Genomic DNA, 18,739 nt, shown 5'->3' with positions numbered 1-18,739 from the left:
GTCCTGCTGAGGGACAGGCCAGAGCTCTCTGCACTCACGTGGCTCTTCTCTTAAGCAGACACAGTCCTGGCCAAAAACTGTTTTTACAATGTGCAAACCGGGATGGGGATGCTAAGGTAGATCATAGCCCCCTCCATAGCCTCCTCCCAGGGACCTCCATCCCAATCCTGGCCAGGCCACAGTGATCCCTTTGATTAGATAAATGCGACAGACACCAGGTCAAATATGTGCAGGATTTGCCTCAGCGTCTGGTAAAATGTCATAAAAACACGGCCCCTTCTGCTCTGCTCAGCAAAACAAACCTTTTGCTTCAATAGCCTGCTGAGCAAGGAGGCTGCAAAGGCTGTTTGCTCCTCAGGCAGGAAGGATTAAAAGGGCCAGGAACAGCCATCAGAGAGGCAGCGCGTGCGGGAGAGCGGCAGATAAGGAGCGGGGAAGTTTGGAGAGCATTAGGCGGCTCACGAGGCTGGGACTGTCAATGGGACGTGGTGTTTTCCGCCTGGAATTGCATTCACTGTTGTTTTCTCACTGCCACCACCCTCTGGGGGTCACCAGTGTCTTCTCCTAAATCCCTCCTCTTGGAGCCAGACCAGCCAAGGACACCATGCCCTGGAGATGGGCTCTGGTGGGGACGCATCAGCTGCTCCCTGGGCACTGGCTGCTGGGGGAGAGGATGTCTCCCCTGGGATCTTCTGCCTGGGGAGTCCTTGTCTCCCCCTCACATCCTTGTGTGGTGGGTTTTGGGACCAAGTCACAGCTTGTACTCACCAACAGCACCCCACGGCCCTACAGATGTTTTAGGTTGGAGGTGTTCAAGTCAGCAGCCACCTGTGGGGCTGTTTCAAACCCTTCTGGTTACAGAAGATGTTTTTGTCATTTTTATTCCAAGAGAGACAACTCATAGCTGGCAGACCCACACTTGAAGGTGAAGGCTGTTCCCAGACCAGGTGCTCCAGTTCAGCTCCCAGACCCGCTCCTCCCTCCTGTCCCTCCACCCACTGTTTCCTGTGTCAGGAGATGGCTTTGCTGCAAAGGAGACCATGACAGCTCTGGGGCATGAAGTGTTCTGTGCCAAGTGATTATTTCATTTTTATCTGTTGAGCAGTAAAACCTTTCCCACATTAGCACATCATGACACTAATTCTGCCTTATCTATATATCCCTGACTGGAAAATTCATGCAATGCTAGAGGGGATTCCCTGAAAATAAGATCTGTGCTTGTCAGTAAATGGGGATCAGGAAGAGAGTATTTAATAGGGCTTTTTTGGTAAGGATGCCATCAGCTGAATCTGAGCCCTTCATGTCAAGTGGGTGAGCAGGCACCTCTCTCAAGGCTCCTCGGGCACTTCTTGAACAGGGTGTTGTAGGATGAGAGGATAACTGAGGTTGGAAGGGACCTCAAAGTCTCTATTCCAGCCTCTTGCATGACAGTGTTATCCACCAGGACCCCAGTCTGGGATCACCTGCAGACTTTCTGAGCGTGGACAGTGATTAGGATGCAGCCAGGAGCCTGGGACCCTCACACCCTTTGCTTTTCTCTCTCACAGCTCCCCACTCTTAAGAAATGCCTGGCAGTTGTGCCAGTGCCCAGAGCCAGCAGGACCAGCCTCCTCTGTCACTGGTGATGCCACCACTGCAGTCCCTGCTGCAGATCCCTTCTCTCATGTCACTCACAGCTCCAAGGCCACAGTGGAGCTGGAATGGCTTTTTCTTGGCATGCAGGTAAAGCAGAGATGGGCTCAGGTCTGAAACCCCTCTGGAGCAGGAAAACCCTGAACAAGGTCAGGGCCACTGCCCAGCCCATCACTGTGGGGAAGCAGGAAGCCCAGTGAGCAGACAAAGAACAAAAGTCCCAGGGGAACGTCACCAGCACAGTCATCTCCACACATGCAAAGGTCCCTTCGGCCTTTTTTTTTTTTTTTTTTTCCCCTTTGAAATTTCAAATTCCAGTTTGTGGACAAAGTCCTGCCTATGTGAGAATATAGATCTCCGACCACTGACCAAACTCCACTCCAAGCAGTCCCGAGGACTGCTCTGCCCCTTGCCCACAGATGCCTCTGCTCAGTCCTTGGATCTGCCAGGATCGGGCCGAAATTTTGCACTGGAGCACAGCGCTGGTACTGGCACACAGAGGATTTTGCACTTAATGTCAGCAGCTCCCTTTCTGGGAAGGATCATCAGGAATAACCAGGTAGGAGTCTTATCACCTGCAATTCATTTGACCAGTCACTGGAGATAGAAAATGAGAAGGAGAAACAAGGGCTGCCATTGTGCTTATACCAGCAATTTTATCTCATGATTTAAATAAGGGAAGAGGGGAAAAAAAGCAGCTTCAGAGGGGATGAAAAACAAGAGGGAACATAAGCTTGTGGAGGCAGAGCCACTCTATATGGTTAACTGATAACTCCAGTTTGCCTCTTCCCTCTCATCTTTTCTGATTCTCCCAATTAAGCTCAACTTATTCTCATGCTAATCATTTCCTGACCTGTTTATTCTGCATTAAAAAATTAACAGAGAGCAGTTTACTGCATGACTTGCTCACACAGAAGGGCTACAGATTAGCAGGCAGGCTTTAAGCCTCTACACAGGACTTTTGGGTCTCACAGCCAGTCTGCACAGCCTGAGGATGAGCTTTTTTCCCCTGTTTTTAAAGAACAGCATTTTCCAAAGTCAATACAAATCCCCCCTCCCTCCATGCCATGAGTATATTTGCTCTGTGACTATTTCCAAATGGGAAAGATAAAGCCAAGGGCTTGTGTTTTGTCAGACTTTTGTAAACAGGGATATTTAGGCCACACTGTCAAACCCTCCTGCCTTCTACCTCGGCGTGACTCTGGAGCAGAGTTGTCAGGGTGTTAATGAGCAGCTCCAAGGAATTTGTTAGGGGCTGGGGGGGCTACAGGTCAGTGCAGCTGCACAAGCCCCCAGTTCAAGGAGCAGATCTCTGCCTGTGTTCCAGGCAATCATATGACAGGCACATGGATGGGGGGGCTGCTCCCGGGTGCTTTTCCCCCCTAGAAGCTTCCAGGAAAACTGATGATTCAGCAGAAGTTGTTTGGGGTCTGTTTGCCCCCTGCCAGCTGCACATGTCCTGGCAAAACACTTTGTGGAGGGGAACCAAAATGATCCCCCGGCTCCAGACAGGGAGCTGGGTCAAAATGCTGCAGCACCAACGGGCAGGAGGAGACCAGAGCCACATGCCAGACCCTTGCCTGGGGGAAGGGGCAATTTTATTGTCCTGTTAAACAGCAAGTCACTTCTCTTGGTGATTTACTTTCCCCAGGCCTGAAGCACCTCTCAGTGAGGTTTGGGGCTGGGGGTGGTGTCCAGGACAGGCAGTCCCTGAGCAGACCTCAGACACACCATCACTGATGAGCTTGTGGCATGTGGTGGCACCCCAGGCTCTCCAGCACAGCCCAGAGTGACAGAGGCAGCTTTGGTGCAACCTCAGGCTGTTTCTCACCAATACCAAAGTTATCAAAATGGGGCCAAACCAACCAAAAGCCCCCTGTGGAGAATCCAGGCAGTTTCTGTACGTGGGAAGAGACACTTCAAAGGAGGTAGAAGACTCTGCCTGAACTCCTCTTCAAAAGCAACATGTGCATTTCAGCTGAAGCTGGGATGGATGTTGGGGCTGGAGACAATTACTGGAGTTAAATAAATAGCTGCTCTGCAAAAGTGGTCAGGAAAGAACTGCAAACCTGGGGACAGTCAGACCATTTCAGCATATACTGCTCTGGCTATAACACTGTGTATGCCTTTCATCCCAGGATCAGAAAGGGGTTTATTATCTTGCCTAACAAAGGCTCTGAACTCTTGAGGAAGTAATTATTATTTCCCTTGGGAGCTGTTATTATGCAAGGACAGTAAGTCTGAGCTGTTCCCAGAAGGGTGGCTGTGCTCAGAAATGCCAGGGCATTTGCTGGTGTGTATCAACATCACCCTGAAAGCAGCACCTGGCCTCTGGCACCTGAGGCTCTGGAAATCTGGCTACTCCATTTTCATGTAAAATTGCCCAGTGAGCCCAAGACCAAGTGAGGAAGAGGAACTGCTGGATTCATCTTCTTTTTTTACATCACAGGCTGCAATTCATCTCGAGTTACAGCTCCCACCGCTGATCCCACTTGCCCCCCTCAGCCCCTACACCAGGAGCATTGCACTCCATCCAAATCCCAACCCAGCAGAGACCCAAACACTTTGCTGCAAAACACTTTCCTGCCTATCTGGGAGGAAATCCAGAAAAGCTCTGATTTGCCACGTGCTGTTCCAGATTCACTGTCTACACTGGCAGTTGCCTGCCTGTGGTTTAAGCCCCATTTAAATGGGGGAGCAGAAACCTTTTGCCCTCCCTGCCTCGCCAGCTCACACGTTTAGTGTGGCAGGGAACTCACTCTGGACCTGGAGAGAAATTGTTTAGCAGGTGAATGCGATCCCTCTGGACCTGAAGCAATCTTGCAGCTACCCAGGACGAGGATTCTTACTCTTAACTGAGTCTGACAGGCAAGCAAGTCCCTGCCTTCAGCCCTGCCAGCTGTTTGCAGGGCTCCTGCCTTCCGTTGACATTGTGTGTTCGTTGCACACGCATGAAACAGCCCCTGAACCGTTCCAGCTGTGGAGCAATAGAGGGAGGCGAACAGCCAAAATCAACAAGGGTTACACATCAAGTTTTACTTTGGGTTTTTTTTTTTTTGTTTTTTTTTTTTTTTTTTTGCAAAGGTGGATGCATCAGCAAGCCACTCCTGGGGGCTGGAGGAGGGTGGGGGCAGAGCTGCAGCAGGGCAAGGGCAGCAGGGGGACAGTCTGAGCTCACGGCCCCAGGGGAGGACCAGGCAAGGGCACCTCAAGGGCAGAAAGTGTCTTCCTGAACCCCACAGCTTTGGGCTGCTCCAGCTGCCCTCCTCCTGCCCTGGGCTGGCTGGCAAAGTCATTCCCAGCTGGGAAGCTGAACTTTGGGGGAACATCCCAGGACAGGGCTGTGTGGGCCCCCAGTGGGAGGCAGCACGAGGAAAGCCAAAAGCTGCTGAGGGTGGGAGCCCTGGCAGGGCTGAATGGGGAAAGGTAGGCTGGGCGTGGGAAAAAAGGAAACACAAAGGGGTGGTAAGTTAAAATTTGAGAGATTCTAGTTTCTGGAGACAGAAGGAAACAAGTTAGTGAGAAATGCTTTTTCTCTGCAGCTGTGTGCAGAGTGCCTGAACAGTCTGTGTTGTCCCCAGTGTCCTCTGCCAGAGGACAACACAACCATCCTGTCCACTGCCAGGGACACAAAACCACAGCAGAAAGCAAGGTATGGGAACATGGGAGCCTCCTACGTGGGGAACAGCAAGGGAAGGGGATCACAGGGCTCCACAGTCCCAGGAATCCACGGGCAGGACATGGGTAGTGCCAACTGCAACCAAACATGGGAAACTGCTAATTAGCCTTTGAGTATTCGACCCGTGTCTCCAAGACTGAATAACACTGTTATTTGTCCTTTTGCATTCCTGCAAGACCCAGTGCCATTGGCCTTTTGTATCATAAAGAAATTAAAATATATTGTGACCATAAACTACATCATTTGAGGAAATGAACCAATTTCTACTGAACGTATCGTGGGACACCGAAGCCATGAACTCTCCTAAATCGATTGCCAGCTGATAAAGAGCGCAGGTATTGCTGGGAGCAGCCCCCAGCACGTGGCTCCCCACCCAGCCCTGGTGTGGGGGGAGAGTGGGATGGTGAGTGGGGTGCAGGCTGCCCAGGAGGCACCGACCCCACTGCCAGCACAAGCCCTGCCTGGGGGGAATTGCTCAGGCCAGAGGAGCCTCTTACTCTGGTAAGAACTCTGTGCAACTGGAAAGGTTTGTGCTGGAAGTGTTGTTTTTTTTTTTCTCTTAGCTGCTTTTAAGCTTTCATTATGAGGACTGGGCAAGTCCTGCTGCAGATCTGGCCCAGGAGCACAGGCTGTGCTGCAAAGTGGCAGGATCTGTCCCCAGGCCTGCTGGGGCTGCAGCACGGGGCAGTAGTGCCAGACACGGGGAGCTGGGCTGAGAATGACGAAATCATTCTGCAGACGGCACAGGCAGTCACTGGGGTGTCCGTGGGGTGCCAGCCTAACTCCACCACCTCTTCCCCCAGGAGTCACAGCACCCACCAACATGCCACCCACACTGGGGTGCCTCTCCCTGGAGCCCCAGAGCTGACCTGGGGGTATCAGCCATCGGCACCCACAGACCTGGCACGGAGCAAAACAGAAACCAGAGCCCTGGGGGTCCCATCGGGTGGGGACCAGCAATACCAGGGGGAATCAGCATATTTTGGCATCTCGAATGCCCACGGGAAGCCCCGGGGACTGCCAGTGCCCCTCGTTCACACGGCCTGGCTACGCAGCTCCTTCTGTCCGCGCCGCGAGTGCCGAGGGGGGCGCGGGGGGTACCTGGTGTTTCCTGGAGCAGGTCGTATCTGCTGCCATTCATCTTCCAGAGGTGCTCAGCTCCGTGGGCAGAGCTAAGGGAGTCTGGCCCCTGGACGGGGCTGTCCGGCCGGCGAGCCCCCCGTGGGCAGCGGGGCACGAGCCATGCCCAGGAGCTGGCTGCAGGGCAGCAGCAGGGACTGGCTAATCCCTTAATGCTGGTCACAATGAGATTTGATGGGGAGCAGGAGTTTGTGCTGCGGAGCTGCAGGTTTTAAAGGGTTCTGGCCACTACCTGGAGGGAAATTATAAGGTGGTTCTGGGTCTGCCGGCCCCCAAGCAATACCTGCTGCTCTCTGGGCCACCTTTCAGAGGTGCCCTCACCCTGCTTTCTGGCCTGCCACTGGGTTTCTTCAGGGCAGGGGTTGGCTGGCCATACATACAGCTCTGGAGGTTGATCCAGAAAGTGTGCCTGGGTGTGTCTGACAGAGGGAGTGGGTCTGACTCCTTCTCCAGGGAGAGGCTGACTGTTCTCACTTTAAAGTGTTTTTATATAAATACCCAGAACACCACATCCTTGAGCAACAACCTTGGTCTCCCCTTCTAGCCACCATCACGATGTGCAGGATAGGAGACGTGGGGACGAAGCAGGGTGGCAGGAGGGAGTTGCCTGCCTGGTGCTCCCTATCCCAGGCAGCCTGAGATTTTGACCGTGCCTTGTCCCACAGCCCATCCAAGGCAAACCCACAGGAAAAAAAGGGGATTTCCAACTGCCAGGCTACAAGAAACCTCTCTCTCTGCCACCCCAGTGCTGCACTCTCTAGGCTTTCTTCTGGAGATGAAGCTGCTGCAGTGGGGGCTGATGCCCAGTGTTCCCACATGGAGCGGGGAGCAGCATCAAGGGCAGGGCTGGGACTGAACTGTGTGTAACCCCGTGACACCTCCCTTCACCCCTCTGTTTCCACACAGCTTTTAATGCCTGTGGCAGGGAAACACACCCAAGTCAACAGAGACTTCTCCCAGCCGAGGGCAATCCCCAGGCACACACCCATGGATGAGCCACAGGCACTGCCCGGCTCTGCTTCCACCCCCTCCATCCCACCGCCGTTCAGTCCTCAACGGCAGCAGACTCCGGGCAGGAGAGCAGCCAGGGCTGTGCATCTGAAGCCTGGATGTTTGTCCTGTTGCCCCTCCTGCTTCCTTATCCCACCCTTCATTTGTTGGTGCCGCCTTTGCCCTGCCGACGCCAGGCTCTCTGCACGGGCTGGTTCCCTTGGGAATCCCTCAGTGCCTTGGACACTCTTCCCTGCCTGGGCACCTCCACCTGGCTGAGCCTGCCCACCCCTGGGGCAGGACCTGCTCCTGCTCACGAGCTGTGGTGGCTGCAGGAAGAGAGGCCAGGCAGCTGGGTGGGAAACTGCAGCACAGGCAGGGCCTTTCTCCACGGGGGGTTTGTGGATGTACATTATTTTCTGCCTTCTGCTGAGCCCCCTGGCACAGCCCTGTCCATCAACCTGACACCTTGCCCAGCCTCACAGCCCATTCATTGCCAGATTTCCTTGGGTGAGAGTAGCACCAGTGAATCCTCTCCCCATGCTGAGGGGCTGCTTTTCACCGGAGTGGTGGGGTGGACAGTGCCATCCTGGTGATGGGGTGGGATGCAGGACTTGTCCAGCTGGTGGAAGCCAGGGCAGCTTGCCACACTGGAAGGGAACTGCAGCAGTCTCTTCTCATGGGGTGTCAACCTCTTATCTTAGGGGCTGTGCAGCCAAATGAGCATCCTCCCCTGGGAGCAGAGGGGGAGAGAGGTGGCCGAGCAGGGCAGGAGGAGCTGGGCTCTGGAGCCTCCTCCATGAAGGGCACTGGGCCATAAACATGGCACGGTGGCTGTGGTTTATGTGTCAGCAAACACGCCGAGTGGGCCTGACTATTGATTCTGACCACATAAACCAGTGTTGTGGCACTTGTTCAGGTTTGTGCAGGTTTTACAGCTCTTGTTCTGAGAAGTGCCCATGTATTTGGTTTTGCTCCTTCCTTCAGGTCTGTCTGTTGACATTGGCTCTCCTAACCAGAGCGTTGGGCCATGCCAGGAAGTGGAGTGTGCGGCTCTCCCGGTATTTCCCACTTTCCCAGGGGTTATCGCCTGTAAAATCTCGCACACACCCATGGCTGGGACAGGTTTCTGGTGCAGAGGTGCCCACTGGTCCCCACCACTGGTTGGTAGGTTTGGGTGCCCTGTGCTCAGTGGCTCAGAGCCACCCACCCTGACAGATGGATGGGCAAAGCTGCAGGGAAGGTGTTGCCCAGGGAAGTCTGGGGCAAAGCCTGTAGGACTGTGATGAAAATTGGGATGTCAAAACCCATTTGGATGTCCAGAGAAGGAGAAGGTGTCAGGGCTCCCAGAGCACCATCACAGAGGAGATGGGCCATGACTGGTGACCTACAGTAGGAGGCACATAATTCCTTATTCCTTATTCCTTCACCCATTCCCTACTGCCAGTCCTCTTCCCAGCAGGAGGTGCCAGCACTGGCTGTGCCCTCAGTGACACCTTGGTGATGGTGCCACAGTGATGGTCCCTGTCTGCCCCTCAGCACCAGAGCTCCTGGTACTGTGTGGATGCAGCTGGAGTCCCTCTGCTGGCTGCAGCATTTTGGGATAGAGAGACCAACCTGGCCTCACAGACCCTTCAGCTTTTTGGAGCCAGGAACCTTGACTGCTGGTGCCTTTCCACAGCCACTTGCTCTGCGTGGAGCTGCTCCTCTCATACCTTTGGTGGAGCATCCTGAGCCTACCTTTGTTTCTGAGGCATGTACTTCCTGAAGGGATTTGCTGGGTAATTTCAGTCCATGCCCAGGCTTGAGGTGGGAATGTGGTGCCTGTGCCCAGCACAGGTGAGCAGAGCCATCAGCCCCAGGTTCACAACACAACCCCTACCTTGAAACTTGCCTTCCGTGAAAATTCTGCTACACTTGCCATTTCCACACACATTTCTGCCAGGAGCCTTGTTTGCTTGAACATTTGAGGAAAGCAAACAGAGAAGGAGCCTGAACACAAACCACAGACAGTCGAGGATGTTTTTTTGCAGTCTTTGCCCTGTTCTGACCCCAAACCTGCCGGCAGAGGTACTTGCAGGCATCCCCCTGCCCGACACACCCCTTGGCTCTGCCCTGTGTGCTGCCTTGAGCCCTGGTGCTGGCCCTGCTGTAAATATTGCTGTATGTAAAACAAAACTCACCCAGCCCTTGCTGCCTGCAGGACCACCATCGCTCACCATCCCTTTGCACTCATACCCAGTAAACATTTTTTAGTGCCATTCAAGTGATGTCAGGGGATGACTAACAGAGTATGTCTGACTTGCAGACCTGCATCTGCCCTGCCAAGCTCAGAACATGTCTCAGACACTCCTCAAGCCTTCCAGACACTCTTGCTGCTCACTTCGCAGAGCCAGAGCTCATTTCCCTCTGACAGCAGCTCTCTGGGCTCACTCCCCTCTATAAAAATACCACTGTGTTTCAAGCAAAGCCAAAGGGGTGCTGCTGGCCCAGTGAACAGCTGGGGTGAGGCAGGAGAAGTCACAGCCCTGTGGGCAAGTGCAGCTGCCCCCTGAGCAGCATCCCTGCAGCCCCTGAAACAGGGGGAGCATCCCCAGCTCCTCCCCAGGGAAACCTTCACCAAGCACCAGCAAATAACTCTCAGGATGAAGCCAAAGCACTAAAGCAGTGATTGTCCCTTTTGCATCCCAGTAAATACCTGTGCTTATTCCTGACTGCATCCAGACCCTGCTCAGGCACTGGAAAGTGCTGACCTTGCCACACCAGCAGCTAGCAAGGACAGCAGGAATGGGGACAAGGAAGGGATGTCCCAGGTGTCCTAACACCCACTGGTCCCTGATGGCCTCTGGGCCGTGGACACAGAGTACGAGGTGTAAACAGAGGAATTAAACAGCAGCTGACATGAGCAATCAAGGAGGAAAACCTCAGTCCAGGTCATATCTAGTGGAAAGAGGTAAAAATTGGATGTGTTTGGCGGTGAAAAATAATTGCTTCACAACAAAAAGTAAAAACATTCAGAAATTCTGCCTCCTTTATGTTCCTCAGTTGAAACCATTCCCCCCATCTGACCAGAACGCCTGAGCAGCTCTGACGTCTCACATTTTTCAGCTATTTTCCAAAGCTGCTTTACTGCTCAGGGCCAGCCCTGATCATGCGCTGGGCCCTGCTGTAGCCACCGGCCCTGGGGTCCCCAGATCCCAGAGCTGCTCCCAAAATAGGAAGGAGTGGTGCTGCCTGCCCTGAGATTAAGACCAATCGCCCAGACTGGGCCCAAGTCTCATCAGGAGGATAAAGGTGGAGCCAGGGGCTCATCCCCTCCTCACTGCCCAGGAGAGGATGGTGCCCCCACCCTCCCTCTATCCCCTGTTTTCCTGCACAACCATTTGCAGCTCCCACAGGGATTTAGCACCAGTGTGCCCACTGGAGCCCTTTCCAGCTCACAGCCTGTCCTCAGCACGTGCTGGTGAGGATGCTGAATGTGCCTCCAGCTCCCTGGCTCTCCATGAGCTGTGGCAACGCTCCCTTCTTGGCCAGGGGCCCGTGCAGGGCGCTGGGGACAGGCCACCTTTGTCACCACCTGGCAGGGCATCCCCCAGGTCCCTTCCACAGGTCTGATGAGAGGGAAATGAGTGCCCCTGAGGTATGGTTTGGGGGGAATGCTAATGGCAGTCTGGGGCAGATGCTGGCTGTGAGAGCAGCACTGATGGGCTGGGCTGGGACTCAGCACCACCACCACTGCCTGAGCCCCCTCCTTGCTTTGCACTGAATAAAACTGCCAGTGACCCTGGGAAGGGTTTGGCTGCCACTGCCATCTTCATGATGATGCACCCCTGCTGCCCATCCCCACCCCAGCCCTGCAGAGCTGCAGGCTGCCAGGGAAGCACTGCCCAGTCCCCCATCCCTCCAGCCCTTCCTCGCCTCTATTTGGATAACTTTTTCACCCGTTTTATTTATGAGGGCTCCCCTCCTTCTGCCAACACTCTGAGTTTCCTCTCGCTTTGCTCTGGGAGGCCCATCTCGCTGGTTTTATACTTTTTATTTCTCTCCCCCTTGCACGGCCCCAGGCTCGCGGTGCCGGCCGGGGCACGCCTTTGTTCAGCCCCGGGAGCAGATGGGAGAGTGGCCACAGGTGGGACGGGCAGCGATTCCTCCCCGTCCCCCCAGTGGCACCCGGCTCTGCCTGCACTCGCCCAAGCTCAGCATGTGGCTCAGTCACTGATTCTCAGATCGAAAAATTAGGAGAAAACTAGATTAAAAAAAAGAAAAAAAATCAAGAGGAAATTATTATTGGAAACGTTCGCTTGCCTGTGTTTTAGGGCACTGATGTTCCAGGGCTGGCGAGAGGCTGCTCCCCTTAGAGTAGGATGCAAGTGGGCAGAGTAACTTCATGGTAAGTGATTAAAGAGCTTGTTCAGCTCCTTGTGTTGCTTCTGTCAGGCAAAGCTGGCTGCTGGCTATGGAAATGAGGCTGGCTTTGCACCCTGGAGCAAGAGAAACCATCACCCAAAGCGAGGCCATGAGCAAAGTGTGAGGAGGTGGCCTGGGAGTCCCACAAGCCCTCCTGAGACCTGGCTGGAAGGTGGGCTGGGGGACTGCACATGTTAGTGAAGAAAAAGAGGAGCAGGACATGAAAAATAGAGTGAGGAAAGGCAGGGTAGTATGATGGAGAGCCCCATGGAAGGCGGTGGAAAGCTGGGAGGAGTGATGGAGAGCCATAAAGAAGTGATGGAGAGCAGTTGAGAGTGATGGAGAGCCATGAGGATCTGAGGGAGAGCCATGGAGAGTGATGAAGAGCCGTGGAGAGGGATGGAGAGCCATGGAGAGAGATGGAGAGCCATGAGGATGTGATGGAGAACCTCATAACTGTGAGACCTCAACTGCTGTGGCCTCACTCCACACCCTGGCCACGTGCAGGGAACTGGTGTTCCCAGGTCACATGGGGCCAAAGCAGCCTCAGCCCTTTGCTGTGCAGCAGCACAGGCACAGCTGACCTGTCCTGAGGATAACAGGGGGCTGATGTCAGCCCCAGGCAGGGGCACCTGTCCCTGGTGCCCCCGTGCATTTGCAGGCAGTTGGCACCTGGCACAGCCAAGGAGCAAAGTGGTGTGGGGCTGCTCCAGGCTGGGAGCACAGACACAGGCCTGGAGAGCATTCCCTGTGGCCAGGAGCCTGGGCAGCAGCGTTGCCACCTGATGCTCTGCACCACAGAGGCTGGAGGCTGCTGTTCCTCCAGGTGCTGCACTCCCTGCTGGGAATCCTGCCCAGCCCATCCCCAGCTCTCGGCAGGAGCGCGGTTCTGACGGGCGCCCGCTGTGCCCGCTCACGCAGCCCGAGCAGCGGGTCTGGCTGCGTGTCCTGGGGCAGCACATCCCCTCACCTCCTCTAAACTGCTGCCACTCGTGCTGCCAGCCCGCCAGCAGCCCCTCTGCCGGGCAGGGCGGGCCGCTCCGCTCCCTTGGGCACGTGCCACCTTCTTCGGGCCAAGCGGAGCGAAGGAGAGAAACCGCGCATCGAGATGTATTTACAACACCTAAAGATCGATCAGAACCCTTCTCCTGCCTCCACCTCCGGCCTTTGCGGGCGCCCGAGGCGGTGGGGGCCGGGCAGCGTGGCGGGGCCGGGCCGTGGGGCTGGGGGGCTGCTGCCCGCTCCCAGCCCCGCTCCCCGCGAGCCGCGCCGGGCCGGCAGCGCGGGCGATGGGAACGCCGTACTCACCATATGGAGCCTCCATCTTAGCGCTTAGCTGGGTGCTTACATTGACCATGTCTCGCCGGCTACTGCTATGGGGACTTGGGGCGGAAAACCGGAGGAAGTAAGAGGAATAAAAAAGAAAGCTAAATAAATAAATAAAAATGTGTCTCACTGAGGAACTAGGTGAAGGCAGGAGGGAGCGCGGAGAGGCAGGGCGAGGAAACCTGCCTCTCCTGTTATCTTATTGATTCGCTTAATCAGGGCTAATGTGGGTGGAGATGTTAAATAGTAACCAAGCTCTTATGGAAACCAATCTGCAAGGTGCCGTTGCTGTAGCTATAGTAACTGCTGCCAAGCTAGAAACTCAAACACGGCTTTTACTGGACTCTTTTGGGGCTCCCGTTTCCAGACGGTGTCAAGGCCGGGGCAGCCGCTGGGCTGGGGTTCACCCCTGGCCACGGAGATGGGGCGGCTGGAACCAGCTCTGCAGTGCTGCTGAGCTTTGTGCCATCACCCACCCACGGTGGGAAAACCGTGTCTGAGCCTGCCTGTGGCAAAGGGCAAACACGGCCTGGGGGGCCAGGGGCTGTGGGACCAGTGTGGCATGATGGGCAGAGAGGAGCCTGGTTGAGGCACAAGGGATAAAATGCCCCATCTGTGAGTTGGGGCTTGTCTGCCTGGTGCTGAACCAGGGGGGTTGTCTGGGGATGGGGAGCTGTGGGGATGCTGTGGTGTGGGATGCAGGGTGGTACTCTGAGCGCTGGGCTGGGCACAAGGGGTTTGCAGCTCCTCCCTGTCTCCCACTGCTCCCCAGAATGGGGGGACTCTCAGGGTGCCCCAGCCATTCACAGACATCTGTGCTCCCTTGGGGACGCAGCACCCCGGACCTCACGGTGGACCTGCAGAGCCTTCCACACCCCCTGCCCATCTCAGGAAAGGGCCGGGCTGACAGAGGTACAAAGGGATCCCTGCCACTCCCAGGACACCCCTGCCCATCTCAGCTACTGAAACCCTGCAGCCCTGAGGGGACAAAATTAGGGACATCTGCTCCTCTGGATGGAAAAGCACATCCCAAGGGAGCGTGCAGTGGGAAGAGTCCTGCCAGGATGCACAGGGTTGTGGTGTAGGAAGCCACAGATGGGTGCTCAGATCCAAGGCCTGGAAATATGGAGACCTCTGAGTTTTCGGACTGCTGAGAGGTCCCAGAGAGGGAGGGAATGTGGATAATGGGGTAAGGTAGGGCAGCAGGATCATGTGGGATGGCCTGGGTGGGACAGGGAGTTCGTAGCCCTTCAGCCTCACCATCACCTGGTGTCCCAGCAGTGCTGGCTTCTCCCACACGATGGAGCAAAGCACCCAGGCATCTCCTGTGCCCACAGCCCGTGGCCCCACCCAAGGCTTCTGCACCACTTTGCAGTTCACCCCCAAAACCAGAGCAAAGACGCTGGCTCGGTGTTACCCTCAGGCTCCGGCTGGGAGTGAGGGAGGACTGACATGAGCATGGGGGTCTCCAGGCTGCTTTATTGGGGGCTCAGAGCTGGGGCCCCATGGTTGGAAGGGCTGCTGTGGAGCAGGGGCAGGCTCGGGGTTCCCCACTTCTCCAGCTGCTCACCATGAGGGAACATCCAGATATTTGCTTACACCTCTGCCTTAGCACCAGGGGGGCAGTGGGGAAAGCCCCCCAAAATCTGCAGAGCAGGAAGCATGCCAGCCAGCCCCACTCCCTCCAGGAAACCCTAAACCTTCCCTATTTCAGCAAATAGGCACCTGAACTGTCCCTAGTTCCCCCAAAGCAGGAAGCAGCCAGATGGCACGAGCACTGCCGGAGAGGTGTGTTAGAAAAGCAGTTTCCTACGCGGCACTGGGGATGAAGCAGGTTGGACAGCCGGGCTGTCAGGGGTCAGTGTTATAAATAATTCTGGTTCACCCCATTCCCGGGGTTCCTGGTGGGGCTGCAGCCCTAGAACCAGCTGACTTGGTTGGATTTGACTCCGGAGAAGCACATGTTGTTGGAGCAGCCCCCGCCGTAGGTGGGGGGGCAGGCTGAGCACGGCCGCCCCACCTTGTACGGTGCTTCTCCCAGCCAGTTGCCCCTAAAAAGAGAGGAGGGCATCACCCTGAGCACCATCACCTTGCCTTGGCACCAGCGAGAGGAGGGGGGGGGTGGCACGGGGAGGGGGGTTCCCTCCAGGCGCTTACTTGATGGCGTAGTTGCAGACGAGGAGGATGGCGTGTCGCCACGTGCTGCCCCACACCTGCACGTTGGCACAGGAGCCCAGGGCACAGCCCAGGCGGCTGGAGGCTGCCCACACCATCTGTTCCAGGACAGAGAACAGGCACTGTCGGTGTCCATCCACCCAGGCATCCCACAGACAATCCCCCTGGCACCCCAGCACAGGGCTCTGTCCCCTCAGGGCATCCCAGCCCACCTGCCCGAATCTCCTTGGCTGGGTGCTGTCCCATCACAGGCAGTGCTTTGTCACCAGAGAGTGACTTTCTGCTCTCCCTGTCCTGCCTGCAGCCTGCACTGCTCTGCAAGGGGCTGCCTTGCCAAGCTCATGAGAGTGAGCAGCAGAGTCTGGGTCACTTCTCCAATTTACCCAAATCAGCTCCCAGACCTCACCCTGAATCATGGCCAGCAGCTTACCCTGCACGCAGGGAGGTCAAGCAGAGACAGAAGCTCCTCCTAAAGCCTCCCCAGGCTGAATTTCTTCCTTAAAAAGTGTACATTGCACTTTTGCAACTCAGAGGATCCCTGAGCACCCCCATGGAGGAGCCACAGGGGGATGCACATGCTCAGGCAAAGGCTGGAGCTGTGCAGATGAGGTAATTAAGGGTTGGTACAGCTTTGCTACTGGGCAGAGGAGCAGGGGAGTTTTTCACCTTGTGCTGGCCAGGCTGCTGGGGGATGTGCCAGGGCATGAAGGGGCTGCATTCCCGGGGAGGTGAACACAGCAGGGTGCTGTAATTCTGCTCCATCACAGAGGAGAGGATTCATGCTTGGCAGAAGTACAAGGGGGCTTTTTTTTTACCTCTTCACTCACCGCCTTCGAGTTGCCAGCGGTGTAGCAAGGAACAAAAAGGCCACAGCAGTGGCTGCAGTGCTCACCTGCGTGTAGTGGCTGCAGACAGAGCCGCTGCACTTGTTGGGGCAGCGGGGGCTGCACTCCCGGGGGTGGGGGAAGGAGTAGTGCTGCTTCTCCTGGTGCCAGGATTTCACCATGTCCGTGACCGAGCGGTACCTGCGAAAGGAGCTCCGCGTAAGGGTGACCTCCTCTGCATCAGAGGCCGCGGGTGAAGGAGGGGAAGGGAAGGCTCCACATCCAGGAGAGGGAAACAAGCATTCCTGGGGGCAATGACAGCCTCGTGCCAAGCCCACTTGTGCCCAAGGCCAGAAGACCTGGGCCTTCAGGGAGGCACCTGAGCTCTCAGCCATGTGGTGGAGATTTAGGACCCACATCCCCCTGGTCCATATGCCTGGCAGAGAGAGGAGTAATGCCCCGCTTCTCAAATGAACAGTGGGCTCCTCTGCTTTCCTGTATTTACCCTTCTGCAAGAGCTGGACCCTTCTCCACTCCAGAGGGGCTGGGTGTGCCTCTCAGCTGCCTCCCAGTCCTGTGCAAACCCAGCTCAGAGCCTCTCTGCCCCTTGACCACGGGGCTGCTGCTACTCCTCCTCCAGTGCTGTGGGGTGTGGGGGGTTCCCAGGGGTTCACTCTGCCCCCCAGGGCACTCACCTGCCCGACTGGATGGAGAGGTTCTGCCCCACATATTTCATCAGCTCAGGGGGCCCGTGGTCCCACAGGCAACGCGCAGCCCACGCCTCTGCTGCCCTGGCCAGCCGCTCATCCCACACCTGGCCAGGGGAAAGGAAAAGGGCAGCCAGGAATTTTGGCTTCCCAGAGGAGGGAAGAGGAGAAACCTGCTGCCTTGTGCTCAGGGGGCTTTCTGAGCACCCATGAGTGTCCAAAAAATATGATGTACACATCCAGGCTGGGAAATGCCCAGGGGAAGCAGAGCAGTGTGCCCGGTGATGGAGCTCCCCAGCTGCCACCATGACCCTTGGGCACGCTGTGTGCCCACTGCCCAGGCAGAGCAGGGATGCCCTGAAAGCGGTGCAAGCCCTGTGGGAGTGATTCCCTCCAGGAATGAGCTCCTGCAGAAGGTGGAGCTGCAGCCAGGGGTGAAACCCTGCAGTCCTCCCAGCTGTCCCCAGCCCTCAGCACAGCCCTGGATGCAGATTGACCGGTGAGCACAGCTGCTTCCTTCATGCATTATTTAAAGCTTCCTCACCCATCCTGAGCTGCTCTGGGGAGATGCCTGGGTGAGTTATTTCGGAAGGCAGGAATTTAGGCCAAGCAAGAAGCAGCACAGGATGCTCCTGGGCATGTCTGACCTTCTCTGGTACCCAGCAAGCCAGGCTGCTGCATGCTTCTCCCAAACCAGCATCCAGGGACCACCCAGGTGCTCCATCAGAGCTCCAGTCCCTTTCCTGGGAGCAGAGCTGCACATGGCACCTCCTGTCTCGAGAGTCCTATCCTGTGCAGGTTGGAAATCCCTCCCCATTTCTTCTCCCTTGAGGGCTGTGATAGGAGCTTCAACCAGGGTGGAGACAACTTGGGAAAAGCTCTGCCCAGAGTGACCCTTGTCTGGAGAAGCCTGACCCTGTGAGGCTGTGCAGCCCCTCTCTGCCCCACTGCTGCACATTTCTTCTCCCAGGGGCTGGCATCACTGGGCACACTCCCAAAGGAGCCTGGAGCTTGGAATGTGGTCATCCCTCCCAGCTGCAGTTAGGGGAGAGGCTCCCACCCTGCCTTTGGGTTGGACCCTGAGCTTCTCACGCTTGTAGCCACCTCCCTTCCCCCAGTGCTACCTCTGCAGCTCAGCTGGAGGGATCCTGCCATCCCACAGCCAGCAAGCTCCAAGATGTCCCAAACACAGGCCCACAGATCCCAAATCTGCCCTCATGTGGAAACATCTCCCTGCTGGAACTGCATTCCTCATGCACAGAGGCTGCATGGGTGTGCCCTGCCCTGGGGACATGGAACATCCCCCGGGACAGCTGTTCAGCATCCCGACATCCCCGCGGGGTGGATGCCCCATCCCTACTAACTTGGGCTCCCAAAAGTGAGCCCCTAGACCCCAAACTGCCCACCTGACTCACCATGTACTCCATGTTGGCAGCGGGGGGGGACACCTGAGCCCGCACCTGGTTGTGGTAATCCAAAATCGCGCTCATGTCGTGGGGAGACAGGTGCCGCCTCCGACGGCTGCGCGGCACCCCCGCGCCCCACAGCAGCCCCGCGGCCGTGCCCCCGGGTGGGGACAGCAGCGCGGTGGCGTTGGGCAGCGGGAAGGAGCTGGAGAGATGTGTCACCCAGCAGCCCAGGGCGCTCAGGTACAGGTGCAGGTGCAGCACGGCCATGGCAAGCCCGCCCGCCGCGATCCCTCCCTGCTCCGGCACCGAGTTCAGCGAGGGCGAGGGGGATTGCCGGTCCCTGCTGCGGGCGGGTGGATCTAGGAGAGAAAACACCACAGCTCAGGATTGCAAGCACCACTTCCCAAAAGAAGACTGAAATGAATTTTCCTTTTCTTTTCTTCTTTTTTT

General features: G+C 56.4%; 2 protein-coding genes and 1 long non-coding RNA gene across 3 annotated transcripts in view; 1 reads left to right on the top strand and 2 right to left on the bottom strand.

Moving 5' to 3' along the window:
- The window catches only part of HNF4A (hepatocyte nuclear factor 4 alpha), a 30,038-nt gene extending 16,691 nt beyond the window's left edge, over positions 1–13,347 (bottom strand). The window contains exon 1 of the mRNA XM_027898050.1: positions 13,157–13,347. Coding sequence (XP_027753851.1) covers positions 13,157–13,205 — 49 coding nt within the window. The 5' untranslated portion in view covers positions 13,206–13,347. The remainder of the gene's footprint in view (positions 1–13,156) is intronic.
- LOC114064736 lies at positions 1,815–5,548 on the top strand. Its single transcript, XR_003572803.1, has 2 exons — positions 1,815–2,191; positions 5,175–5,548. It is a non-coding gene; the product is annotated as an uncharacterized LOC114064736 (long non-coding RNA).
- Positions 13,348–15,092: 1,745 nt separating the features above from the next.
- On the bottom strand, positions 15,093–18,556 carry R3HDML (R3H domain containing like). Its single transcript, XM_027898062.1, has 5 exons — positions 18,296–18,556; positions 16,869–16,987; positions 16,242–16,374; positions 15,332–15,447; positions 15,093–15,225 (listed from the first exon to the last, which is right to left on the bottom strand). The coding sequence occupies exons 1-5, from the start codon at positions 18,554–18,556 to the stop codon at positions 15,093–15,095; spliced, it is 762 nt and encodes a 253-aa protein (XP_027753863.1).
- Between the last annotated feature and the right edge of the window lie 183 nt (positions 18,557–18,739).

This window comes from Empidonax traillii, unplaced genomic scaffold (assembly GCF_003031625.1).
Source record: "Empidonax traillii isolate 1590-97213 ecotype Southwest subspecies unplaced genomic scaffold, ASM303162v1 scaffold575:size619451, whole genome shotgun sequence".
Lineage (NCBI taxonomy): Eukaryota > Metazoa > Chordata > Aves > Passeriformes > Tyrannidae > Empidonax > Empidonax traillii.
The sequence above is the reverse complement of the archived record's forward strand: the minus strand, read 5'-3'. Positions and strand labels throughout refer to the sequence as shown.